Source organism: Raphanus sativus, chromosome 5 (genome assembly GCF_000801105.2).
Source record: "Raphanus sativus cultivar WK10039 chromosome 5, ASM80110v3, whole genome shotgun sequence".
Lineage (NCBI taxonomy): Eukaryota > Viridiplantae > Streptophyta > Magnoliopsida > Brassicales > Brassicaceae > Raphanus > Raphanus sativus.
In genome coordinates, this window is record NC_079515.1 from 27,545,825 (window position 1) to 27,570,118 (window position 24,294).

Consider the following 24,294-nt stretch of genomic DNA (forward strand, 5'->3'; position numbering starts at 1 on the left):
AGGAACAAAAAGTAGAATCTCATACTCCACTCAACTTGTACCTCTAGACTATCAATTAGGACCTAATTTTATTTATTCTTTAGAGATAATGATTCTAGACATTGAAACCCGATTCTCTTTCACAATTAAAATACAGAAAATCTTTGTCGAATACATCCATGGAAACGCTAATCTGTTGTTCTTGTCAAAATATGGAAACGTATCTGTTACGATAACTTAGAATTAAATATCGCATTTATGCCGCAATCCACTACACTGAAAATGTTTTAGCAATATTCTCATTTCTCTACGAATAGAGTCAACGTTCGACACAATGCATGATCACATTCACATAGGAATATATTAGTCACGCACCTTGTCCTACAGAAAAGAGAAATGGAGTATAAATTGCTACAATATAAATTTATCAAAATTGCTTGCATAATTTTAAATCATATATACACCGTATACGGTATAACACTGTATTGTGATTAGATTTATAAACATGTTTTAGGTAAAGACGTTTTGGAAAATACGTTGATTAAATATGTAAATAACACATGATTATGGTTAGATTTCAAGACCAAACCCAGTAATTTAGAACCATGGAGTTTCTGGTCTCGTATCATGCATGAACAACATGTAGCACACGTGAACACACGCAAACGGGTCGGATTAAAGCTCACTCTGAGATGAATTTTGAGTTGGGCAAAGCCCAAAATCTACTTATAGATCAATTCTTCCTAGGCCTCTTAATGTTTTGAAAACACCAAAATTCGAACCTAAAAGTTATTTAGGGGTGAGATCGTGGCCCAACGGGAATCTCGGCCTTTCCGGCGATCATGGTCACCGACGAACGTGAATCTCGTCTTTTGTTTTGGGCCACTCACCCTTATCATCTAGAAACATCAGTTTCTGAGCTACGTGGCTTCATTGGCTTCCACATTTTTTTCTTGTCTGCCAAGAAGAAAGCGGAACTCGAACTGTTGAAACTGTTTGTCTGAAACCCTGCAAGAAAAGAAAAAAAAGGTTTGAAGATGACAGAGGAAACAACAAGGTATGTCTCAATCATCATCCCCTTAATCAGTTCTTGATCTCACCTGTGATCTTAGTGGTTTATCAGATATTTTCTTCTTCTTGGAGGGTTTTGTAGATATGCTGTAGTTACTGGATCAAACAGGGGAATTGGGTTAGAGATCTGCAGACAATTAGCGAGCAATGGGATTAGAGTTGTTTTGACCTCTCGAGGTGAGAAGAGAGGACTTGAAGCTGTTGAGACACTGAGGCAAGAAACTGGAGTTTCTGATCAAACCCTTGTCTTTCATCAGCTTGATGTCACTGATCCTGCTAGTGTCACATCCCTTGCCGAGTTTATTAAAACCCAATTTGGAAAACTCGATATCTTGGTATGATTAAGCTAGTGACTTATGTTCTGATTAATTTGATCCTATTAGACTTGAGATTAACAGTTCTAGTAACGCTTAATCTTGAAAAAGCCAGTTAGGTTTGCCTACTCTATGAATTTGTACATGTTGCGAAAAAAATCGAATTAACCTTGATAAAAGCAAAGAAAATTAAGAGACTAAAACACTATTAAGGCAAATACTGTTTTAGAATTAGTTAATTATCTATAATCCTTTTCATTCATATTTATATTGTTTCAAAACTTTGATATTTTTTTTTCTCTTTTCAGAAGACATGCTTATCTACTAAAGACTTAAATAATGCGGCATTTTACTGATATACAGATATTTAAGTCAGCTCCATAATGAATCGTACCGTTTCTGTGTAACGTTGAGTGATCTTTTGATTGCTTTTAAAGATCAATAATGCAGGGGTTGGTGGTACAATCACTGATGTTGAAACTCTAAGAGCTGGAGCAGGGAAAGTAAGTATCTTTATGAAATACTAATAATCAGTGAATCTTTGTCATAGTCTAATGATTTCTTCTTGATTCCACATGGCAGGTAGGTTTCAACTGGGAGGAAACTATCACTGAGAACTATGAGCTAGCTAAAGAATGCATGAATATTAATTACTATGGACCAAAGAGAATGTGTGAGGCGTTTATTCCACTCTTGAAGTTATCTGATTCCCCTAGAATCGTCAACGTATCATCCTTCATGGGTCAACTCAAGGTACGAACAAACAAATTCAAGAAAGCTTTGAGATATGTTGTTGGCAGAGAAACCCTATTTTACATTATTACGTTTGGTTAATATTTACTAGTATATATTTAACGAATGGGCGAAAGGAGTTCTGAGCGACTCAGAGAATCTAACTGAGGAAAGGATCGACGAAGTCATTAACAAACTTCTCGACGAGTTCAAAGAAGGAAAGATTAAGACAAAAGACTGGGCTAGTGTTATGTCCGCATACGTGGTTTCCAAGGCAGGGCTGAACGGTTACACGAGGATCATAGCGAAGAAACATCCTGAGATTCGCGTGAACGCAGTTTGTCCTGGATTTGTCAAGACGGATATGAATTATCACACTGGAGTTTTATCTGTGGAAGAAGGAGCATCAAGTCCCGTGAGATTGGCTTCGCTTCCACATCAAGAAACTCCTTCTGGTTGTTTCTTTGATCGCAAGCAACTTTCAGAGTTCTGAATTTCTGTATGAAGAAATGTTATAAACTACCAAAAGTAATTATTGTAATGCGATAATGATTGTCTTAGAGATTGAGCTGGCTTAGATGCTATTTTGTAATTCATTGCATGCATAAAGACATTCACATAGTAGTCTACAAGAATAACGATTATATGTGTGCTTAATACATTGCTTTACGTATGATATACATGACCAGATGAAACATTAATTTGTTTTTGTCCCCAAATTCTAATGAAGTAGTATAGATAAGTCGTATGGTTCCCAAATTGTCAAAAGTATTTATTAAGATTAACCTAAAAATGTTTTTGACCATGGTAAAATGTATAAACTGTATGTGTATAGGACCAAGATTAACTTAGGACTCATGATGTTCTTCACCTGCTTCCGGGACTGCACCAGAAGCTTCTTCTTCTGTAGGGTTTGCTTCATTTTCGCTGGGTTCAGTTTTGTCATCTTCGGGTGTGCGTTTGTGGTTAGCAGCGGCTTGAAGGACATGATTGTAGTTACCTTTCTCTAGAAAAAGCTGATTGAAATGGACTTTACAGTAAAGGATGCCATTGAGAGCAGCATATGAAGAATGTGTTAATGGACAACCACCGGTTGCACATCTAAAGCAAGTCTTGTGGTAAGATTCTCCTTCCATTGTGATCTTCTCTAGAGGATAAACAGTTTTCTTACAAGCTGCACATTTGTCTTGTGTTCCGCTAAAGAAGGATGATAACTTGCTTGGAGCCCTCGTCTAGATTCAAAAACATAAAAATCATATTTTTGAAAAAGATAAAGGGAGGAGAAACAAAAACAGAGGAAATATATGTGCATACCATTTCATTTGATTTATCGGTCTTTCCTGCTTAACATAAAGTAGCCAAGATTGTTAGCCTTTACAACATAGGTTTAAAAAGTAGAGCATAGAAACAGAGGATTTTTGTAACCTGTCTGAAAATTCTTGCTGAAGTTTCCAGACTCTTTGAAGAGCTGTTCAAAATGGGGCTTGCAGTACAGAACTCCATCCATGGATGAGTAGTTGCTAATCTGCGAAAGAAATAAGAAACGTTCTGTTTTTTGTTTTTTCTCCGCAGTAAGAAACAAAAGAACGATGGTGTAAGATAATATGATCTATATATACCACGAGAGTGCCATTGCAATGGCTGCACCTGAAGCATGACTTGTGGTAAGGCATACCTTCCAAAGTCATCAGATCCATAGCGTATACCGTCTTGTCACACGCCTTGCATTTGTCTAGTGTCCCTGTAAACGCCATTGTTCGTTCTCTCTTTTTTTCTTTGCTTTCAGATCAGTGGATCACAAAAGAAATTCAAGTTCGTTCTCTCAATCCTTATGAGCTTTCTGCCTTTGTTCAAAATCCAGAATTGAGTTTTTTTCTTCTAATGGTTGAGATTTGAATGAGGAGAACCCTTTACATATTTAATCATCTATATTCTGTAATCTAATTATGGGTAGTTCATTTTTATTCATAACCTCTTATATTTTGTTCTGAAGTATAATCAAGGGACACACGATAACATGTCGTTATGGTGCAAAGCTTTATATATAAATTAGCTTTGCCGATTTTTGAGATGTTATTATTTCATACAAACACATATATATATATATATATATATATGAAGACCTTTATGCCTAAGTCCTAACCTTACAATTGCAAGACTTGGGTTTTTAACAATAGCGTACATGACCTATACCTATCACTCTTAAGCATGATTTGTTGGTCAAGAAAATTACAGAACTTGGTTATTCGTGCTTCTACATTCGTGCGAAGATGGTTCAAGACCATAGGAACAGAGTGGTTTGCACTGGTATGCATTATGTCCTTCGAGCATGTGCTTTGAACAATGATCAAGTGTACAGGATAATGTTTATGACTTAAATTGAAAAAAATGACTGGTGCAGATCTCTTTACTCGTGGGATTGACATTCAAGCTGTGAATGTAGTGATTAACTTTGATTTTCCTAGGACTTCCGAGTCGTATCTACACAGGGTAAGCCGAAACAAATCTTCTTTTCTGATATAGCTTCTCTGTTACAACCTCGTTTTCCTTAGTACATATTGTGAAATGGTTCAGGTGGGCCGATCAGCACGGTTTGGACACCTTGGGTTGGCTGTGAACTTGGTAACATATGAGGACCGTTTCAAAATGTATGTCGCTCCTTCTGTACACTGTTTTTACCTTGTTTACTGTCTTTGTTTTAGTTTTTTCAGTTGGTCATTTATCATATGTTTTTGAAAACAGGTATCAGACTGAGCAGGAACTCGGCACCAAAATCAAACCAATTCCTTCAAATATCGATCAAGCAATCTACTACCAGCTAGTAAACCCTGTATTCGCACGAGAAAATGTTACCGCCCGACGAGATACAGCTTCGATGAAAAATGGTGAGGCAAAATCTTTCCTCTTAGCTTTGTCAAAAACAACATTGATTGCATCTTAATACTTATGTGCCGCAACGGTCAGGTGTTCCTCAAGCTAGGAGGGGATGCGTTAACAGATACTTGGTGGTTCATGTACAGACAGACTCGTTACATAGAGTTTTAACGAGTTAAATTTCAAAATTAAATTTTGTCATGCTAGATTTGCTATATTATTCCTTAATCCTTTAACCTTGTTTTCCTTAGTGTTATCCATCCATTGAAGTTAATTCTTTTCAAAATAACAAATTTATTCTGATATTGTTGGGGAGATATCTCGTTATTTGATTATTTTTTTTGACAACAAAAAAAAAAACTAACTATGATCTATGTTCAGTTGATTCGGAGAACCAAACCGAAAGCATAGAATCGACATAAAACATAGCTGAAGGGGAACATCTGGCACAGCGTGCTAACTTGATATTTGTTATTTGATAAATAGATATTGTAGCATTTGTTGATAAAAAAAAAAGATATTGTAGCATTTAATTCTTTCATGAAAATAAACATATATGAAACATATGTAGCAGAGAAAGAAGCATAAATATGAAATACTGAAACAATAATTATTGAAGATACTATTGATAATGAAACTGCTACTTTGACTTGTAGCTGACCACATTTATGGAGATATTAAAAGGACCCCACCTATTGTCTGGAAGGTCATGACACAACAGTATCTTCTCTTTCTTTGACTCTTTGTGATCCCCTAAGCCTAGATGCATGACATGTCGTGTTTTTACTGGTTTGTTATTTGACTTTGTAATTTTTTTATAAGAAAACAAGCAATAAGTAAAATTCAAGTAAAAAAGCTCACCACAGAAAACTTTGGCAAAAATAACTCTCAGGATAGAAAAGAAAATATATGTATAAATGGCCATTGTTCTCGTTTTTACTTACTGATTTTTAATTTAAAACGTGTTTGTCGCATCAAACTGATTCTCCTCTTGGCTCTACTAGTCTACAAAGTCACTGTCGTATACATTACTTCAACTTCTGCTTCCTTTCTTAAATAACTTGTTCAATAATTTTTGTAATAAAAACCAATAATAAATGTATCACTCTGATTTTTGTTTCCCGGCTAAAAAGAAGAAGGATGTCACGTAAGATCCGTCATTAATGCTCTTTTCAGTTTATTTCCTGTTTCTTGCAATTTGAGAATCTGAGAACCCTAGCCCACTTCTTTACTTTGTCTTAGCTGTTTTCGACAAACCCTAATGAGGATAATATCAATCAGATTCACACACCTTCAAAAATAGAATATTTGTCCAATGAAATTATATTATTATGTCAAAAGAAAATTAATTCAAGATGTAATTAGTCACCTCATTTATAAATCAAAATCTGAAAACTGTAGGATTTGCAAGATACCGCAGGTCCATAGGAAACCCTTTTTGTATTTGCATTTCTCAACAAAAATACAAAAAATCCGAATATTTGCAATCATGATTTTACGACCTGTTGTTGTTGCTGTCATAAACATTAAATACAATATATAATAAATGTTGTACGAGTTTTGCGTGAAATAAATGCTCAGGGCCAGCTCGAAGCTCTCGCTGATCGTCCTTTCTCAGTTCTCTATTCCACACACAATCGTATTTATTTCATTTTTCTCCTTATGCTTCCTCCTATTTTATTTTATTTTATATATTATCCTATTATATATACTCCATAAAGAATCATCGATCTTTTTAACTCATTGGTTCCTCCCCTTTGGCTTTTTATTTCATCTCTACGACATTAAAACCAGACCAAACCAAAAACATTAATAGTTTTACCACCTTTTTCAAAAATTCTCTCTTTTACTCCTATCTTCTGCTTTAGAACTTTGAGGTTTGTATGTCTCTTCTATGATAAGACTCTAACACTCTTTCTCTTTCTCTGTGTTTCTTCTTCTTCGTTTAACCTTAAGTCCTTCAAAGAGTGTTTTCTTTGTTAGAGAAGTGAGCAGAAATGGGAAGAACACCATGCTGTGACAAGAAAGGTTTGAAGAAAGGTCCATGGACTCCAGAAGAAGATGAGATTCTCGTCGAGTATATCAAGAAAAACAGCCATGGAAGCTGGAGAACTCTTCCCAAGAACGCTGGTAACAACAACTCACATTCTTTCCTCTTTAGGACTTTTAAGTTTGATTCTTGAGATAGTTTTCACAAGTAACAAAGTTTCCATCTTTTTTTTGCAAAAAGGGTTACTTCGCTGTGGAAAGAGCTGTAGACTGAGATGGACTAACTATCTAAGACCAGACATAAAGAGAGGTCCTTTCACTCCTGATGAAGAGAAACTCGTTGTCCAACTTCACGCCATTCTCGGCAACAGGTCTCTTTAGCTTTCTTCTACATTGTCTGATTCCTCTGTTTTTTGAATCCTCTGTTTTTTTTTTGGGTCAGGTGGGCTGCTATAGCAGCACAGCTTCCAGGGAGAACAGACAATGAGATCAAGAACCTGTGGAACACTCACCTGAAGAAACGTCTGCTAAGTATGGGTCTTGATCCCAAAACCCATGAGCCATTACCTTCATATGGGTTAGCCATACAAGCTCCAGCTTCACCAACAACTCGCCACATGGCTCAATGGGAAAGTGCTAGGCTTGAAGCTGAGGCAAGGCTTTCTAGAGAGTCGATGCTTTTTAATCCTTCTTCTCTAGGAGGTGGCAAGACCGATTGTGATCACTTCTTACGCATATGGAACTCAGAGATTGGTGATTCTTTCAGAAACCTTGCACCATTTGATGAAACAACTACTACTACTAGTCATAGCCCTTGCTCTAGGACAACATCTTCCTCGTCTGCTGCACTTCCAAAGAGCTCGATAAACTCTTGTGTCGGGAAAGAGATTGTTGTGAAGACTACTCATGGCTCTGATTCTTCTCCATGTTCCAACAATCTTGAAGATGTTTCATCAGACTCTGCTCTTCAACTCCTGCTTGACTTCCCCATAAGTGATGATGACATGAGCTTCTTGGAAGAGAACGTTGGTAGCTACTCTAAATTCTGATCATATTTTTTAAAAAAACATATCCAAGTTGAGATATGGTATCTATGTAAATCATCATTAGTTAGTTATTATCAATCCTCTTTATGACTCAATGATGCTCCAGAAAACTGCAAGAGAATGAACACATTTCCACACAAAAAGTTATTAAAAATCAATATGCAGCCGACATTACAAACCCATTGAATAGAGAAAAAGAGTGAAATGTTAATACTTTACAGTTTAAAAACTCTCTTCAGAATGAACAATGAACACATTTTAACACTGAATTTTACACAAACAAGATTACAATCCATTGAATAGAGAAAAGAGTGAAATGTTTACACTTTACACATTACAAGCCATTTAAAGATCAGAAACAATCACAGGTTGCCTTTGGGGCAATGCCTGTTGTTTGTGTCCATGATTTCTAAATTATAATGTTGTTTAAAACCTTATCCAAACCAGATATTGTAGCTATGTAAAATCAGCATTTGGTTAGTTATTATTATCATGATGCTTCAGAAATTTGCAAGGAATGAACAATTAAACACATTTTTTCTCACTCTGATGTTCACACAAAAAGTCAATATACAAACAAATATTACAACAAAGCCACTGAATAGGAGAACGAGTGAAATGTTTACACTTTACAGTTTGAAAAAAATCATTTGAAAGCAAATTTATAAAGATCAGAAACAACCACAGGTTGCCTTGGGGACAATACCAGTGGCTCTGTGTTTAGCAGCCATCTCTTCAGCTTTGAGAACATCTTCTCCACGCTTAGCTTCAATCATGGCTCTTCTCTCTTCTGCCTCTTTGTGAATTGCTGCAACTTTGTTCTTCATCTTCTCTGCATACTCTGCTTTCTTATTCTCAAGTTGCTCCTACATCCAACAACCACTTCCTTTATCAATCACATTACAAAGAGTCTCTCTTATTTTGATTAAGTTTATTATTAGTTATTATACCTCGATTTTCTTGAGTTGGGCTTCAACAGCTGCTTTCTTGCTGTTTTCCCAAGCAAGAATATCAGACATCTTCTTCTCAGCTCTGTTCCATGTTTCAATTGTTTAGCAAATTAAACCAAAGAAAACCTATAAAAACATTTCAAACAAGTTATGTAATAAAACATGTATTACTTGTTCTCTGCTTTGGTCTTTTCGCTATCTTCCCATGCTTTGACATAAGCCAATGTCTTCTCCTTTGACAAATCAGCTAGCTTAATATCTAACACCAACCCAATTTTATATACACCACTCAGTAACTTCCATAAAAATCACAAAACATAAAGTAGTATTTATTTATTTTTTGTTTCAAATTCACCTCTATCGATCGAACCACCAGACGAAGCTTTCTTTGGTGAAGGCTCTAAAGGTTCTGTAAAAGAAACTCACTCTATTATAATAACAACATATACATCGAAGTTCCCCAAGTCTTGACACACAGAGAAAATCACACATGCTTATATGTCAGAATCTCTCGATTGTGTAATAAAACTACTATTTTGGGTTGTTGTATATATCAAGGTCTCTTGATCGTGTAATAAAGTTACTATTTTTGGGTTTGTTGTTGTTCATTCCATAATCGTAGAATAACATATCAAAGTTTCCTGATTAAGAACAATTCTCCTCTTAATTCATCATCAAAGCAGTAGATTGTCAGAGAACTTACTCTCCACGATGGCAAGGGCTTTGGAGTCATCAGCAGTTTTTTCCGGAGCCGGAGCTGGAGTTGGAGAAGGAGTCTCAGCTGCAGCCGGAGGTGGAGCAAGAGTCTCAGCCGGAGCCGGAGCCGGAGCCGGAGGTGCTGTGTCTAACGTTATCTTCTGTTCCTCAGCCATAGTCTCTCTCAGCCAAATATGAAAACAGCGAATTAGACGATAATGAAAAAACTGATTAAAGGTTTATACTTTAGTAATACCCGTAAAGCTAATTAACCGCGTTTTTCTGTTTAAGAATTCACTTGTTTTCTTGTCCGTTGATCTTTAGAAGTCATCAGATCCCACGGCTGTGAAGCGAATAGTCCGTTGTTGATCACGTAAACTGCGGTACAGCAGAATATATAACTCATCTTGCCGACAGACAGGTAATACTGTTGACAAAGCCACGTAATAATATTTGTTTTGTTTAAGCAACACAGACTGTTCTGTGAATAATTAATATTTTCTGTTTTCTGTTTAAAAAAAATACATATATTTTCTGTTTAAAATAATAATATTTCGGACAAAAGCGTGACGTGGAGGAAGGACACGCGCTGGAGACAGATACAAAGAGGATGTTGTCTTTCTGAGTTGTCTTTGACCCCACACGCACGTTAGTGACGCGTGGTGGTTACCTTTTCTCTCTTTTTTTTTCTTAGCTCGATTGATGAGACGCGCTATATATAATGGGCTTCTATCTATTGGGCTGACTTCCATTTTTATAAGTTCATATTCTAAAAGGTCCAAAGAGCTATCTGACAAAGTTTGTTGACCAAAGATTAAACTACCCGAGAAGATTTTGTTTACCAAACAACAGCGATATATCCTCTAGGCAGATTGTATAACATTTGTCTATATTAATGTCCATTTCTGTCTCTTTTCTTATAGAAAGTTTTAGTTTGACCATCTGTCTGGTAACCATATTTTATAAGCTAAATTTATTTGGAGAAAGAATTAGGCTCTAGGAAAGGCCTAAGCATAAATTTCTAATTTTTTTTCTTGTAGTCAAACATAAGAAGAGTTTTAGCTGTAAATCTATCGTTTACTTTGATAACATTTCTCATTGATGTCAATCTTATTGATTCGAGTACCTTTATAAGTAGTAAGTACTGTACGTACTAAAAATTCAAGGGGTTATCATTATTAAAATAAGTTAAGAACAATAATCTCCACCTTTCTCAAAAAAAAAAACAATAATCTCAAACGGCTTAATTGACGAATGAAAAATTAGCAACCAGAATGTGCCTAACTATCTATTGACCTTGATGTGCCTAATTATTTTTTTTACCTTTGGTGTGCCTATAGTCTGAGACTTGTCAAGGTTAGATAAGCTACTAAACGTCTAACTGGACACGTTCCCTCGTAGTTATTTTGTGTATAATAGAATACTAACCTCTTACAACGAACTACGTTATTCTCATTAAATGTTTTGAAAGAAAATGATACATCTTTTTTGACAAACTAAACAGCACAGAAAAATAGAAAATGACTGCTGAGTATTACTACATTTTATTTAATCTATAATATTAGCATATTAAGCAAAAAAAAATAAAAAAAATATTAACATATTAAAAAGTCGTAAACCTAAAACATTCTATCACTTATAGTTGAATTTGAAGTACGATTAGTCAATTGTTGAAATCCAAAGACACAGTTGTTATAAACAATGCATGTAAGTCTCTAGAGAATAGAGCTGCGTATAGGGTTAGGTTAAGGGAGGAAACTAAACAACAGTGTGGAGTCTAGACTGTCTAGTGATCATTAACCAACCAGGCCCCTACTTGAATCACAATACAAAAGGGTGGACTTTCTCTCTTTTATACTTTTGTGTCATTGTCCGATCCTCTATTTTTTTTCATATCTCTTTCGTTAAATTCTTTATTACGTAGTACAAATTATGAACAGATTCATGCATCAACGGGGAAAAGGAAGTATGAAGATGAATAACAACGATGAACAGCACAAAATGGTGTCGTTTCTGGGGAAAAACATCGTGAAAGCAACTATTTTCATCGTTGTTTCTCTATTCATACTGGGCTATCTCCATTTTGTAAGTTTTGAAATATTTTTTATTTGGTTATTTTTCTTAATGCATGATGAATTGATGACAGTATCATATTTAAACCTGAGTTAACTCTTTGCCTTTTGTTACTTTGTCAGAATGATTCTGAAGACTTCAAACTAATAACAAAGATAAATGAGCCTAAATTCCCTAACCGATGCGACGCCGTACAAAACCAATCACATCAAGTTCACGTCTCTCAGAATCTCCCATCGAGACTAAACCGCAACCGTTCAAAACACCCCGCGTGTCCTTCTTACTTCCGTTGGATCCACGAAGATCTACGTCCGTGGAAAGAAACGGGGATAACTAGAAACATGGTCGAGAAAGCGGGAAGGACGGCGCATTTTAGACTGGTGATCCACGGTAGCAAAGCGTACGTTAAGAGATACAAAAAATCGATTCAGACAAGAGCTGATTTTACTCTGTGGGGAATCCTGCAGCTGTTGCGGTGGTACCCTGGGAGATTGCCCGATCTCGAGCTTATGTTCGACGCTGACGATCGTCCCATCGTCCGATCTGATGACTTTAAAGGCCAAAACATGGAACCACCTCCGCTTTTCCGTTACTGCTCTGATGATGCCAGCATGGATATCGTTTTTCCTGATTGGTCCTTCTGGGGCTGGTAAGCTACTAGTGGGCTTATTATTAATTTATTAGAAGGCCTTATTTGTAATATTGGCTTTAATGGGCCAGGGCTGAGATCAACATTGAGCCATGGGGTAAGTCGCTGGAGGCAATCAAAAAAGGGAACAACATAACGCAATGGAAGGATCGCGTGCCGTACGCTTATTGGAAAGGCAATCCTGATGTGGACCCCACGAGAAAAGACCTTCTCAAGTGTAATGTTTCGGAACATGAAGACTGGAATACTCGACTCTATATTCAGGTTTTAACCATTAGAAAATACCTTAATTTATATACCTACACATGCGTATATGATATATGTACTGTAGGTTAGTTATTTGTATCTGATGAATTTGAGAAATTGTTAACAAGGACTGGGATAAAGAATCGAAAGAAGGGTTTAAGAACTCTAATCTAGAGAACCAATGCACGCACAGGTAAGAAAAAAATTTGTATACTTTGCATTGAATTTAAGTTACTTTTTATTATAGTAAAGGTTAACTGGTACGTAACAATTATAACAGATACAAAATATACATAGAAGGATGGGCATGGTCGGTTAGTGAGAAATATATAATGGCATGTGATTCAACGACACTGTACGTGAAACCAAGGTTCTACGATTTTTACATACGAGGAATGATGCCACTTCAACACTATTGGCCAATCAGAGACGACTCCAAATGTACTTCTCTCAAGTTCGCCGTACATTGGGGCAATACCCATGTGGACAAGGTAATCTGATTTAAGGTTTCTCGCAGTTGACCTTGAAGTTTGTTTTTCTATAAATTTAACCCTTGTTTTGTGCAGTGTAGGCACGTGAGATTGGAGAGTTAGGGAGTAGATTTATAAGAGAGGAAGTGAATATGAAGTATGTGTACGACTACATGTTTCATTTGCTGAATGAATACGCAAAGCTCTTGAAATTTAAACCAGAGATTCCTTTGGATGCGGAGGAGATCACGCCGGATAGTATGGGATGTCCGGCGACGGAACGGTGGAGAGATTTTATGGCGGAGTCTATGGTAATGTCTCCAAGTGAAGAGCTTCCTTGTGAGATGCTTCCTCCTTATGACCGTCTAGCTTTAAAAGAGGTTCTTGAGAGAAAAGCTAATTTAACACGTCAAGTTTCGCTGTGGGAGGACCAATACTTTCATGATTTGACCAACAAACCTTAATCTATACAAAAAGAATTAGTATTGAGTATTAACATCTCCCTAATGTTTTCTGTGGCAATCACATTATTTGTTTCTATCTATAATTCTTACAGATGCTATAGTCTCTCGGATCTGAATCCGGTTATAACATGAAAATAGTCGCAATAACACTGATTACTATATTAGACTACAAAGTTGTTTAAATATGACAAATGAATGGATTAACCAAAAATAATAAATTAAAAAAATGTTGGATTTTTAGAAGCTTTTGTATATGTTGCTATTTGTTTGTCACAAGTTTTTAGATCACAATATCATGCTTAAGTTGCAATCAACGAGGGGTTGACAATCTTAAGCTTCATAATACGAATTACAATAACTTAATCACGTGACTGTGACATTTAATTATAAATATTAACCCGGACCTCGGTTTCAGTCATGATAAAGTGGACCTACTTTACAAGGTGATGCAAATTGTTCCCCTTCTCAAAAGTAAGTTAAAAATGAAGTAAATCATTACGGTAACTTAAATTAGTTGAGACGCAACGTAGAGAAAGCTGGAAGACTTTGACTTAATAAGGTTTCGCTTTGATTCTCCTTAAAGAATCTTGTTTTCTACCTCATAAATAGACTCATGAAAGTGAGCTTTGTTAACAAAACTTATCCGTTCTTCTCTAGCTCTCTTTCATTCTCTAGATCTTTTGTTTTGCCCGATGGGAGAGAGCAGATATGTTGTTCGATCCACAAGATTCCAGCATCAGAAACAACAATCAGTTGTGAGTTTATGCACTAAACTAGCAAAGGCATGGATCACCTTCACAATCTTCATCTTTGTCTTCTTCATCCTCCTCCTTGGTGCTTCTCATTTTAGGCTGGAAATGGTATACACTTTTAGAACTCTTTGTTGGAAGGATATGGTATACACATATCCATCATTTACTTTCATATAATGTTAAAAATTGCCATGAAGAAATCAATGTTAAGTAGTCCTAAGAAATTTGAGCAATAGAAACACACGATTCTAGACATATTTAATATCTACCACTCGTGTTTTTCCATACCATATTTTCTTGACTCTTTTGAATTTGCAACAGAACAATAGTCTATGCATCTTGATATTAATATTTGTTTTTTATATACAGGATTTATTAAGTAAAAGTAGACTCCAGGAGTCATCAATATTCACAAAAAATATTAACAAGACAGCTATCCCTAAGATCATCCCCAAGATCCCATTACACTGCACACTCGTCAACAACAGCACGACACAGACGTGCCCATCAAACTATCCAACAAAATTCGAGCCAGAAATCTCTTCTGCGGAAACTTGTCCCGACTACTTCAGATGGATCCAACAAGACCTAAAGGTGTGGCAAGAGACAGGGATCACAAGGGAAACGCTAGAGAGAGCAAAACCTAATGCTCATTTCAGGCTAGTGATAAAGTCAGGGAGATTGTATGTTGATAAGTATGATAAAGCTTATCAGACAAGAGATGTATTCACAATTTGGGGAATACTTCAACTTCTAAGAATGTATCCTGGTCAAGTCCCTGATCTTGAGCTTCTTTTCCTCTGCCATGATAGACCCGGCATCTGGAAAAAAAACTTTAGACAAGAGGACAACGCCACATGGCCTCCACCGCCGTTGTTTCATTACTGTGGTCACCGTGATGCATATGACATAGTTTTCCCTGATTGGAGCTTCTGGGGTTGGTATGTATGCGTTTTTTATAACTGCTTCTAACCAATTTTGAAAAAATTTCTAATCTTTTTAATATATTGTAATGAGTAAAAAAGTAATGGCAATAATACAAACCATCTTTATATGGATCATAATAAGTTGATGTTGCTAATAGGCCGGAGGTGAACATAAAGGAGTGGAACAAGTTATCGGTGGCGATTAAAGAAGGGAACAAAAAGGTGAAATGGGAAGATAGGGTTCCGTACGCTTATTGGAAAGGGAACCCTATGGTTTCTATTGCAAGAAGAAACTTCATGAAATGTAACGTTTCGGATAAGTATGATCCCATGGTTCGTCTCTTTGTCCAGGTATATATAAATCTGACTTTGATTTATATTCAAGCATAATGTAATAATTTATTGAGCTTTAGATGAATAGTAGTCATGTCGTTATTTCAGGACTGGAAAAGAGAGACTAGAGGAGGGTTTAAAGGATCAAACTTAGAAGATCAATGCACTCACAGGTGTGCAGAAGATATATAGTAATTTTTATTTTCCCTGATCTTAGATTGTAGAATATAATAACATTCTTGAGATTTGGGTGTTGGTAAATAAGGTACAAGATTTACATAGAAGGGAATGCATGGTCGGTGAGCGAGAAGTATATACTAGCATGTGATAGCATGACTCTACTGATTAAACCAGAATTTTATGATTTTTTCGTGAGAAGTATGATTCCCATGGAGCATTACTGGCCCATTAGACCTAACAATTGTGTTGACCTCAAGTTTGCTGTTGAATGGGGCAACAACAACACCGACAAGGTAACAAAACAATTATATCCAAAATCTAGTTTGAATCTTATTTAACTATGTGGTGTTCAGAAAAAAAAAATTATGTAATTTGAAACTTTATGTCGATCAGCTGACAGCTCATTATTATTTTGTGATGATCTTAATTTATATATAGGCACAAGTCATAGGGAGGCAAGGAAGTGAGTACATGATGAAGAATCTAGAGATGAAGTATGTCTATGATTACATGTTATATGTCTTGCAAGGCTATGGAAAACTGATGAAGTTGGATGTGACTGTGCCTGAAAATGCGACCGAAGTGTGTTCGGAGACGATGGCTTGTCCGATCTCTGATGGTGGTCTGATCAGGCAGTGCATGGACGACTCGTTGGTTATGTCTCCGAGTGTCAAATCTGCTTGTGATTTGCCGCAGCCTTATGGAGATGGTGAGCTCAAGAGTTTTCTTGAGAAACAAGAAAATGCAGAGAGAGAGGTCGAGAGGTGGACCGATGAGTATTGGGAGGTCCAAAACAAAAAAATTTCAGCAGTGATCTAATTGGAAATCGCTGCAATTTATAAGATGTTTCTAACTATCCAAATTTTTGTGAAAACCCTGTGATTAAAAAAAAGGTGTTCTGTTCATTCAACCAAAAACCTGCACACAGTTCTCTAACCGGAATATGGTATTGGCACAAATAGATTTAAAAAAAAAAGACATTTGAACATGACTTGCTTTGATGTCAGAGAAAAACAATGGTGAATTTTTCTAAACAACTTACCACACTTGTGAGAACTGTTATTCCTAAACAACTTAAGGCTAAGATCCTCTTAAAAATGACTCCTCAAGTGACAAGAGAATTTTTCAGTAGTACATAGACAGAAGCCTCTTTTATCTTTTGTGTTCTTCTTCCCTTTAGCAAAGCTTCAATAGCTTTTCTTCTTTTCTTTTTTGAACAAATCCAACTGTTTCACAAAACCAATGGTGATAAGTCAAAAACTTCAGGAAGGTTTCCAATGTAACCAAAAACTGAATATAAAACATCTTACGTACATCTGCATTAACAGACGGCCGCATAGTTGTTAGCCCGTCGTTCCAATACCTTGTTTCTTCTTTCTGTCCCAGTCCAGAGGTTCCCAAAATACACATGCTTCAATACTGCCTCTGACCTGTTCACCCAGTTTTCAGAGTAGTTGTTGACTTGACCCGCTATACCAGAATAGTAATAGCAAGACTCAGACTCAGCTATGCCCAACCCGAACTTGTTCACCATTCCGGCTACTGAAGCGAGATCCCCAATCAAATTCTTGTTGATTCCTTTCATTCAAACCCAAAACCACCACACATGTCATTCAATGTATATAAAAATAAGGAGGAGAGAAGCGCTTACCTTTCTTGATAAGCAAGTCAGCGTCTTTTTCACCCTCAATGAGGTAATCTAAGAATGAGATGTAGTTGGTTCCGAGGGCATTGCGAGGATAATGACATTGCTCCAGAGCCATGATGTTTCTAAACATGGTGTCAAATTGGTCATCAACCGTGAATAGGAGACATCCTCAAACAACCAGTTTGGAATCTTACATTCAAGAACTCCTCTTCTCCTACTGCCTCAAATTTCACTCCCCTACTCTCCTGCAGCTTATCCGCATTATACACATACTGTATCTCGTGATTGTGATTGTGTTCATGAGGAGGGTGTTCTGCAAGCGAACTGACCTGTGCAGGTCAGTGAAATGTGCAAAAGAATACTCTCCAATTCGCTGCTGAAAGTCGAATAAACAGGAGATTAGATTCCTCATTTTTTGGTTATTCTCGTTCCGGCTGCTATGAGGGCGAATTGCATTGTAGAGCATCTCAATGATGAAGTAAGGTATCTGGTTTTCGAGCAGGATGAGTAACTCTTCTGCTGATTCTCCATGTTTAAGTAAGCTATTGTGCAACGGTAACATTTTAGAGTCGAAAAGATTAAAGCAGGTGAATTTATTGAAGGAACCAAAAAGAACCGTTGTAAAATATTCGAACGACGGCCTAATCAAGACTTGGCCCAGGCCCTGTGATTAGGTTAGGTCCCTCAAAGTGGTTTAGATTATTTTTGTTGACAGCGTCAAACAAGTTCGATGACTGATGTAACAGTGGTCTTAAGTAAATTACACGTATTACCATACCATAATCACTTGACACACTGTCGAGAATTAAAATATTAGCCATCCCCAGCCGTGTCCAGTTAATATATGGTGAAAGTTATATAGATCTTTGATAAAAAAAAAAGTTAAATAGATCTTGCAAGTATTCAAAATATGACTTATCATATGTAGTGGTCTTATCTTTGACTTTTATGCGGTATAATTGTTATTAACCTTTTTTCTATGCACTTAGTTTGCAAATGACTCTTTAGTTGGTTGATTAGTCGCGCCAAAAAAAAGTTGGTTGATTAGATTAGTTAGTTTACATACAATAAGATTGAAATAATATAAAGAACTGTGGAACATAAATGCTTCATCGATATTGTTCTGTCAAGACTGGCCAAAAAATCCGTATTCGATAACCGAATCCAATTAAACAAAATAGTATCAAATCTGAATCGGAATTGACTAAATATTTGAATGGATTTAAAAATTTTGTATTTAAAAAATCGAAAACGACCCGAACTGAAATATTTCGAGTATCTGAATGTATTCGAAATAGATTTATATATCTAAATATATTAACTATTTTTAGATTTAATATATATTGAAAATTTCCAAAATATATATGATACTTTTAAGTTGTCTAAAATACTTGAAAATATATATAAATAATCAAAAATAAATATCTAAGATATCTAAAGTATACTGAAGCACTAAAAATATTTAAAATATCTAGCTAAAATATATTCTAAACAATAAAAATACTTAAAATATCTATTGATTTTCTATCCAAATATTCAAACTAAACCAATTTATATTTTAAGTTTAGGTTTTTCAGCATATTTTATCCAAATTTATATGTAATATATTATTTTGTTTATAATTTTTGAGAAATTTGAAGTATATAATGAATTTTAAAATTTTAACATAATTTTAAATGAGTTATCTGAATTCAAACCGAATAAGACTAAAATTTTTGATCCGAAAAACCTGAACCCGAATAGACTCGAACTGAATCTGAATGAGTATTCGAACGTCCACCTAGTTCTATATATAAGTAAAAAGAAATTGATTACATACATATTTTTCGGGAATAATACTCTTTACATTCCACATCATCTTCTCTTTCTTACATCTCATCATTCAACACATATTTAACTTTTACACATTACAATAGTTTTGTTTAATAAAATTTAACATTTATAAATTAGTGATTATTTTTAAATATCCAAATTAAATAAACTTAGTCTCTATTGATAGAAAATTTAAAATGATAGATTTTCATATCAAAAATAAAAATAATTTTTTTAATATATAATAAAATAATTGATTTAAAAAACAAAGAAAAAATGAAAATGTCAAAAAAAAATTAGAAAAGTGTATGTGTCGTTAGTGGTTTCCATTTCATTTTTATTCAATTAGTTGAATCTTTTCACCACAATTATTTCACATCATTAAAATTCTTTTTTCAATTTTTCCATTGTAATGATTCAATTGTTAATCTTTTATTCTAACACCTCCGTTGTACATAGTCTTAATAGTATAACGGGAACTACTATATCTCGGTTTATCTTGTCAAACCTTTTTTCAACATCCTGCCAATTTTATTTGACCATTTCAATTTTATTTCTTCATTTCCTTCAAAAGTGTAATTCTTTTGCTCATATTGACAGCAACTCTAATGCTTCATTTCATCTACAGATTAAAAACCTACACAAAATTTCATAAAGGAACCTAAAGAAAAATTTAGAATAACATCGGACAGTCCAATTACGACTACTGAAAACGCATGATTTCAAAATTTTATACTTTTCGCTAATTGCTTTCATGACACCACGGGTTCCACAACGCTGTTTCATTAAAAATAAATCTACTTTATTCCAAAAAACTACAAGTTATTTATCTAAGCAATTAATTAATCAACACATATGTAAAGGCTTTTGTGGTTTGACGCAAATTCACACTTATATATAGACTTTTGTTTTGTGTATCAAACTCAGAATTAATAAAAATTAAAACCCCAAAAACTATTAAATTATTCATCTTACCCCATAAAAGAGATCCATGTCCAGTGAGCCCTATTTCACAAGTTCTCTCTGTTTTTCCTTTTTGTAAACTACACAAGTTCTCTCTGTTGATCGCATGGTCTTGTGTGTTTGGTTCGATGGGAGAGAACATACACGTGGAGCAAGCCACAAAAGATCATCATCATCAGCGACAAAACCTAGCGACGAGTTTAAGCTCGAAACTAACTAAGACATGGGTCACCACCAGAATCTACATCTTCGTCCTCTTCATCTTCCTCCTTTGTCTTTCTCTCTCTTGGATATTTACGGTAATATTTTTCCCTTTCTCATGATAATACCTTCTACTTTCGTTAACGAGATGATCCTAGCAAAACAAAACGAGAAAGATGATAACTATAAAGGTTTTTTTTAACCAGATAACTATAAAGATTATGTAGTGATTAAAGAAATATTATACCATTGAGGAGTTCGGTGAGAAGAAACAAATTTATTCAGTCTACAAAAAAAAACACATTTATTCACCACGTTGAAAATTTATGAACCGTTTAAATATATATTAGATTACTTGTAGTGGTGGAACCTATAAATTTATTAGCTTAATATTTTTTGTTTGGTGTTATTTATAGTTTCTATTAGGTGAGAGTAGATTCCAAGTAACATCAGTATTCACAAGAACCACAAACAAAAGTGTTACCACAACAACAAATATCCCGAAGATAATCATCAAGATCCCACTAAACTGCACACTCCACAACAACAACACCACACAAACATGTCCTTCAAATTATCCAACCAAGTTCAAACCAGCCATCACTTCCTCAGAAACTTGTCCTGACTACTTCAGGTGGATCCACCGAGACTTAAAGGTATGGCAAGAGACAGGAATCAAAAGGGAAACACTAGAGAAAGCAAGACCACACGCTCATTTCAGGCTGATAATAAAGTCAGGGAGATTATACGTTCATCAATACGAGAAAGCATTTCAGACAAGAGATGTGTTCACGATTTGGGGAATACTTCAACTTCTAAGAATGTATCCTGGTCAAATCCCTGATCTTGAGCTTCTGTTCCTCTGCCATGATAAACCTGCCATTTGGAAAAGAGACTTCAAAAAGGACGCATGGCCTCCTCCGCCGTTGTTTCACTATTGCGGTCACCGTGATGCATACGACATCGTGTTCCCTGATTGGAGCTTTTGGGGTTGGTATAATCCCATTCATAAGACTTTTTCTTTTCTTTGGTTAATGGTTGACTATTCATCAAAATTAATTATATCTTAAAAGTCTGGTCAATAACGTAGATGGCCCGTAACAATGAAGTATATAATATTATTATCTTATTTATAGGCCAGAGCTGAATATAAAGGAGTGGAATAAGTTATCTGTGGCACTAAAAGAAGGTAACAAAAGGGTTAAATGGGAAGACAGGATTCCGTACGCTTATTGGAAAGGAAACCCCAATGTTTCTCCAATAAGAGGAGAGCTCATGAAATGTAACTTCTCCGACAAGTATGATCCTATGGTTCGTCTCTATGTTCAGGTATGTGTATAAGTATAATATTCATCTAGTTACTTTTTAATTACAAGCATTCTTAAAGAACGAGTTTCATTTACTTCGGGTCTAGATAAGGTATAGTTAGTTAAAATTTTATACCATGTATAGTGATTTATGTAACATCATCATATTGAAAAGAAATTTATGATCTTGTCTCACTTTCACATGTTGTTTTAGGATTGGAGAAGTGAGATCGAGAAGGGGTTTAAAGGATCAAACCTAGAAGATCAATGCACTCATAGGTATGGGCATATTTTAATACATTTCATAAATTACGTATATCCTCGTTTTTTTTTTCTGGTATCAGATCATGTATTTGTTAGTTTGCTATACTGTTAAACATTTGTTTACTTCTGAATTTGCATGCAGATATAAGATATACATAGAAGGGAATGCTTGGTCGGTAAGCGAGAAATATATACTTTCATGTGATAGTATGACTCTGTTGGTTAAACCAGAGTACTACGATTTTTTCATAAGAAGCATGGTCCCAATGAAGCATTACTGGCCCATTAGACGAAACAACAAATGTCGTGACCTCAAATTCGCTGTCGACTGGGGTAACAACAACACTGAAAAGGTAAGCAAATACCAAAAAAAAAGCGTCTATAATGAGAAGTAATGCCTCACGTTGTGATGGTCTTAATCATGTTATGTATAGGCACAAGTCATAGGGAGACAAGGAAGTGAGTACATGATGAAGAATCTAGAGATGAAGTATGTATATGACTACATGTTATATGTATTGCAAGGTTATGGGAAACTGATGAAGTTGGATGTGACTGTGCCTCAAAATGCGACTGAAGTGTGTTCAGAAACGATGGCTTGTTCGATCACGGATGGTGGACTGATCAGGCAGTGCATGGATGACTCGTTAGTTATGTCTCCTAGCGTCAAGGCGGCTTGTAATTTGCCAAAGCCTTATGGAGATTATGAGCTCAAAAGGATTCTTAAGAAACACGAAAGTGCAAAGAGAAGGGTTAGGAAGTGGACCGATGAGTACTGGACCGCGAGAAGTGGGAAATAAGATTATTTTCTTTGATCGTGAAAATATACAGATAAATTTTTAAAATATATATTATCACTTAAACAAAATAAATACTTATTTATAAAATAAAATCTGCCGGATGCATAGATGAAACGCTAGTGTTTTAAAGAAAACTAAGTTAGTTACACAACTAAAATTAAAGTCTAAAATAAATGTATACTAATAATCGAAGGACATGACTTGATTTTTCAATATAGTGATTTGAAATTTTAATGAGTTTTATCTTCTTTTCTTTGTCTCCAATATCTTATTATTATAGTGATTTTTGTAGGAAAAAGACTTTCATGAGATAAACTAAGAAAAATAAAAATCATTAAAACAAATTTCTCTCCAATACCTTATTATTAAATATATTATTTGGAAAATTAACATAAAGTTAATTAATATTTTTAAAAGAATACATTCTTTTTCCAAAATCTATACTATAATAATTTAAATCACAAATAACTTTAAAAGTCCATACAGAATATAGTAAGCTAAAAAAAGATCCTTTGAAAGGAATCAATCTGACATATATATATATTTTGGAAAATTAGCATAAAATTAACAAACATTTTTTAAAAAGATAGAAAAACTTTGTAAGAATAAAGGCTATAATAATTTAAGTCACATAAGATTTTAAAATTTTGAAACTACACAATCTTGCATATTTTGGTGAATAAATTTAAAATATCAAAAAATTATATCAAATCACCATTTTAGTTAATATTTTAAGATAATAAGATTTCCAATAAAATTCTTCCAAATAAAATAAAATAAATTATGTATCTCATAAAATTCTTTTAAAACTCTCTAAAACATTAGAAAATAAATGTAACAAATGTATTATTCCGGAAATTCAGAAAAGATTGTTTCAAGGATACAAACCTTTTAAGAATAAAGATATAAATATTTTAAATGACAAAAGATTTAAACTACATAATATTGAAAATTTTCGTGAAGAGCTTAATTAACAATAAAATATATGTTTAGAGTAAACCACTTATGTAAAACACATATTGTTGAAACACTTTAGTTATTATTTTCAAATTGTTTTCATCAACCAAAAAGTACCAATTTGTTTACTACTTAAAAATTAAAATTTTAATCAACGTATTATCTTATGTTTCGATACAAATTATTTTATTCAGTTACATTCACAGATTTCATAAAACTAATCAACTAGGCTATAATAAAACAAATCTAATATGAGTGTAATGTACAAAAGATTAAAACTATGTTCATTTAAGAAAACTACATGATAATTTCTCCAAAATATTTAATATTCACATATAAAGTTATTGATTTTTTAGAACATATAAAATTTCAAATGATTTCAAATGAATTATTTCAAATAAAAAGACGTTTTGAGAATAATATCATAATATAGATGAAAATAAAGAGTCTTAAAGGACATGTAAATTTCAAATAAAATTTATAAAGAAGATCAATAATAAACTAGTTTGAAATATAACATAAAAGAATGGTAAAAAATAACGAAGATGATTTTATCAGATAATATACTATCAAAAGATGCCAATTAAAAAACTATGAA

The 24,294-nt window shown here is 34.5% G+C and overlaps 8 protein-coding genes across 10 annotated transcripts; 6 read left to right on the forward strand and 2 right to left on the reverse strand.

Annotated features, from left to right (window-relative positions):
* The first annotated feature begins 874 nt into the window (after positions 1-874).
* On the forward strand, positions 875-2,772 carry LOC108862123 ((+)-neomenthol dehydrogenase). The gene is made up of 5 exons (XM_018636162.2): positions 875-1,036; positions 1,133-1,385; positions 1,802-1,867; positions 1,947-2,117; positions 2,209-2,772. Exons 1-5 carry the CDS (start codon positions 1,017-1,019, stop codon positions 2,587-2,589), a joined length of 891 nt encoding a protein of 296 aa, XP_018491664.1. The 5' UTR covers positions 875-1,016; the 3' UTR covers positions 2,590-2,772.
* Positions 2,453-4,029, reverse strand: LOC108862070 (LIM domain-containing protein PLIM2c-like). The gene is made up of 4 exons (XM_018636095.2): positions 3,716-4,029; positions 3,522-3,621; positions 3,411-3,439; positions 2,453-3,328 (listed from the first exon to the last, which is right to left on the reverse strand). The coding sequence occupies exons 1-4, from the start codon at positions 3,848-3,850 to the stop codon at positions 2,945-2,947; spliced, it is 648 nt and encodes a 215-aa protein (XP_018491597.1). The 5' UTR covers positions 3,851-4,029; the 3' UTR covers positions 2,453-2,944.
* On the forward strand, positions 3,993-5,141 carry LOC108858667 (DEAD-box ATP-dependent RNA helicase 12-like). Its single transcript, XM_018632552.1, has 6 exons — positions 3,993-4,031; positions 4,304-4,403; positions 4,498-4,586; positions 4,671-4,744; positions 4,839-4,986; positions 5,061-5,141. The coding sequence occupies exons 1-6, from the start codon at positions 3,993-3,995 to the stop codon at positions 5,139-5,141; spliced, it is 531 nt and encodes a 176-aa protein (XP_018488054.1).
* Positions 5,142-6,655: 1,514 nt separating this feature from the next.
* LOC108862124 (transcription factor MYB17-like) lies at positions 6,656-8,016 on the forward strand. Of its 3 annotated transcripts, none has more exons than XM_018636164.2 (4): positions 6,656-6,847; positions 6,959-7,100; positions 7,201-7,330; positions 7,402-8,016. In XM_018636164.2, exons 2-4 carry the CDS (start codon positions 6,968-6,970, stop codon positions 8,006-8,008), a joined length of 870 nt encoding a protein of 289 aa, XP_018491666.1. In that variant the 5' UTR covers positions 6,656-6,847; positions 6,959-6,967; the 3' UTR covers positions 8,009-8,016. The 3 variants fall into 3 exon arrangements, with proteins under 3 accessions (XP_018491666.1, XP_018491665.1, XP_056842669.1); XM_018636163.2 differs by having other exon boundaries at positions 6,658-6,847; positions 6,954-7,100; XM_056986689.1 differs by having other exon boundaries at positions 6,659-7,100.
* Positions 8,017-8,512: 496 nt separating this feature from the next.
* Positions 8,513-9,866, reverse strand: LOC108862071 (uncharacterized protein At3g61260). Its single transcript, XM_018636097.2, has 5 exons — positions 9,659-9,866; positions 9,311-9,364; positions 9,127-9,214; positions 8,956-9,037; positions 8,513-8,871 (listed from the first exon to the last, which is right to left on the reverse strand). Exons 1-5 carry the CDS (start codon positions 9,825-9,827, stop codon positions 8,677-8,679), a joined length of 588 nt encoding a protein of 195 aa, XP_018491599.2. The 5' UTR covers positions 9,828-9,866; the 3' UTR covers positions 8,513-8,676.
* A 1,398-nt stretch (positions 9,867-11,264) lies between these two features.
* Positions 11,265-13,714, forward strand: LOC108862065 (uncharacterized). Its single transcript, XM_057011251.1, has 6 exons — positions 11,265-11,736; positions 11,847-12,373; positions 12,445-12,637; positions 12,748-12,812; positions 12,900-13,110; positions 13,191-13,714. The coding sequence occupies exons 1-6, from the start codon at positions 11,584-11,586 to the stop codon at positions 13,551-13,553; spliced, it is 1,512 nt and encodes a 503-aa protein (XP_056867231.1). The 5' UTR covers positions 11,265-11,583; the 3' UTR covers positions 13,554-13,714.
* A 531-nt stretch (positions 13,715-14,245) lies between these two features.
* On the forward strand, positions 14,246-16,563 carry LOC108858668 (uncharacterized). The gene is made up of 6 exons (XM_056985825.1): positions 14,246-14,426; positions 14,679-15,246; positions 15,390-15,582; positions 15,673-15,737; positions 15,830-16,037; positions 16,183-16,563. Exons 1-6 carry the CDS (start codon positions 14,246-14,248, stop codon positions 16,561-16,563), a joined length of 1,596 nt encoding a protein of 531 aa, XP_056841805.1.
* Positions 16,564-20,130: 3,567 nt separating this feature from the next.
* LOC108861529 (uncharacterized) lies at positions 20,131-22,941 on the forward strand. The gene is made up of 6 exons (XM_018635409.2): positions 20,131-20,466; positions 20,785-21,362; positions 21,505-21,697; positions 21,890-21,954; positions 22,082-22,292; positions 22,374-22,941. The coding sequence occupies exons 1-6, from the start codon at positions 20,296-20,298 to the stop codon at positions 22,737-22,739; spliced, it is 1,584 nt and encodes a 527-aa protein (XP_018490911.2). The 5' UTR covers positions 20,131-20,295; the 3' UTR covers positions 22,740-22,941.
* Positions 22,942-24,294: the final 1,353 nt, after the last annotated feature.

Excerpts from the sequence above, each read along its gene's own strand:
- LOC108862123 (XM_018636162.2), top strand. The coding sequence starts at position 1,017 with ATGACAGAGGAAACAACAAG. Across the intron at positions 1,386-1,801 it reads TTGGAAAACTCGATATCTTG|ATCAATAATGCAGGGGTTGG; the intron begins GTATGATTAAGC and ends TTGCTTTTAAAG. Across the intron at positions 1,868-1,946 it reads TAAGAGCTGGAGCAGGGAAA|GTAGGTTTCAACTGGGAGGA; the intron begins GTAAGTATCTTT and ends TCCACATGGCAG.
- LOC108862124 (XM_018636164.2), top strand. The coding sequence starts at position 6,968 with ATGGGAAGAACACCATGCTGTGACAAGAAAGGTTTGAAGAAAGGTCCA. Across the intron at positions 7,101-7,200 it reads AACTCTTCCCAAGAACGCTG|GGTTACTTCGCTGTGGAAAG; the intron begins GTAACAACAACT and ends TTTTGCAAAAAG. Across the intron at positions 7,331-7,401 it reads CACGCCATTCTCGGCAACAG|GTGGGCTGCTATAGCAGCAC; the intron begins GTCTCTTTAGCT and ends TTTTTGGGTCAG.
- LOC108862071 (XM_018636097.2), bottom strand. The coding sequence starts at position 9,827 with ATGGCTGAGGAACAGAAGATAACGTTAGACACAGCACCTCCGGCTCCG. Across the intron at positions 9,365-9,658 it reads AGCCCTTGCCATCGTGGAGA|AACCTTTAGAGCCTTCACCA; the intron begins GTAAGTTCTCTG and ends TTTCTTTTACAG. Across the intron at positions 9,215-9,310 it reads TGGTGGTTCGATCGATAGAG|ATATTAAGCTAGCTGATTTG; the intron begins GTGAATTTGAAA and ends GGTTGGTGTTAG.
- LOC108862065 (XM_057011251.1), top strand. The coding sequence starts at position 11,584 with ATGAACAGATTCATGCATCAACGGGGAAAAGGAAGTATGAAGATGAAT. Across the intron at positions 12,374-12,444 it reads GATTGGTCCTTCTGGGGCTG|GGCTGAGATCAACATTGAGC; the intron begins GTAAGCTACTAG and ends TTAATGGGCCAG. Across the intron at positions 12,638-12,747 it reads ATACTCGACTCTATATTCAG|GACTGGGATAAAGAATCGAA; the intron begins GTTTTAACCATT and ends ATTGTTAACAAG.
- LOC108862070 (XM_018636095.2), bottom strand. The coding sequence starts at position 3,850 with ATGGCGTTTACAGGGACACTAGACAAATGCAAGGCGTGTGACAAGACG. Across the intron at positions 3,622-3,715 it reads ATTGCAATGGCACTCTCGTG|ATTAGCAACTACTCATCCAT; the intron begins GTATATATAGAT and ends TTTCTTTCGCAG. Across the intron at positions 3,329-3,410 it reads CCGATAAATCAAATGAAATG|ACGAGGGCTCCAAGCAAGTT; the intron begins GTATGCACATAT and ends TTTTGAATCTAG.
- LOC108858667 (XM_018632552.1), top strand. The coding sequence starts at position 3,993 with ATGAGGAGAACCCTTTACATATTTAATCATCTATATTCT. Across the intron at positions 4,745-4,838 it reads TATGAGGACCGTTTCAAAAT|GTATCAGACTGAGCAGGAAC; the intron begins GTATGTCGCTCC and ends TTTTGAAAACAG. Across the intron at positions 4,987-5,060 it reads CTTCGATGAAAAATGGTGAG|GTGTTCCTCAAGCTAGGAGG; the intron begins GCAAAATCTTTC and ends CGCAACGGTCAG.
- LOC108858668 (XM_056985825.1), top strand. The coding sequence starts at position 14,246 with ATGGGAGAGAGCAGATATGTTGTTCGATCCACAAGATTCCAGCATCAG. Across the intron at positions 15,583-15,672 it reads TGGTTCGTCTCTTTGTCCAG|GACTGGAAAAGAGAGACTAG; the intron begins GTATATATAAAT and ends TCGTTATTTCAG. Across the intron at positions 15,738-15,829 it reads GAAGATCAATGCACTCACAG|GTACAAGATTTACATAGAAG; the intron begins GTGTGCAGAAGA and ends TTGGTAAATAAG.
- LOC108861529 (XM_018635409.2), top strand. The coding sequence starts at position 20,296 with ATGGGAGAGAACATACACGTGGAGCAAGCCACAAAAGATCATCATCAT. Across the intron at positions 20,467-20,784 it reads CTCTCTCTTGGATATTTACG|TTTCTATTAGGTGAGAGTAG; the intron begins GTAATATTTTTC and ends TGTTATTTATAG. Across the intron at positions 22,293-22,373 it reads GTAACAACAACACTGAAAAG|GCACAAGTCATAGGGAGACA; the intron begins GTAAGCAAATAC and ends TGTTATGTATAG.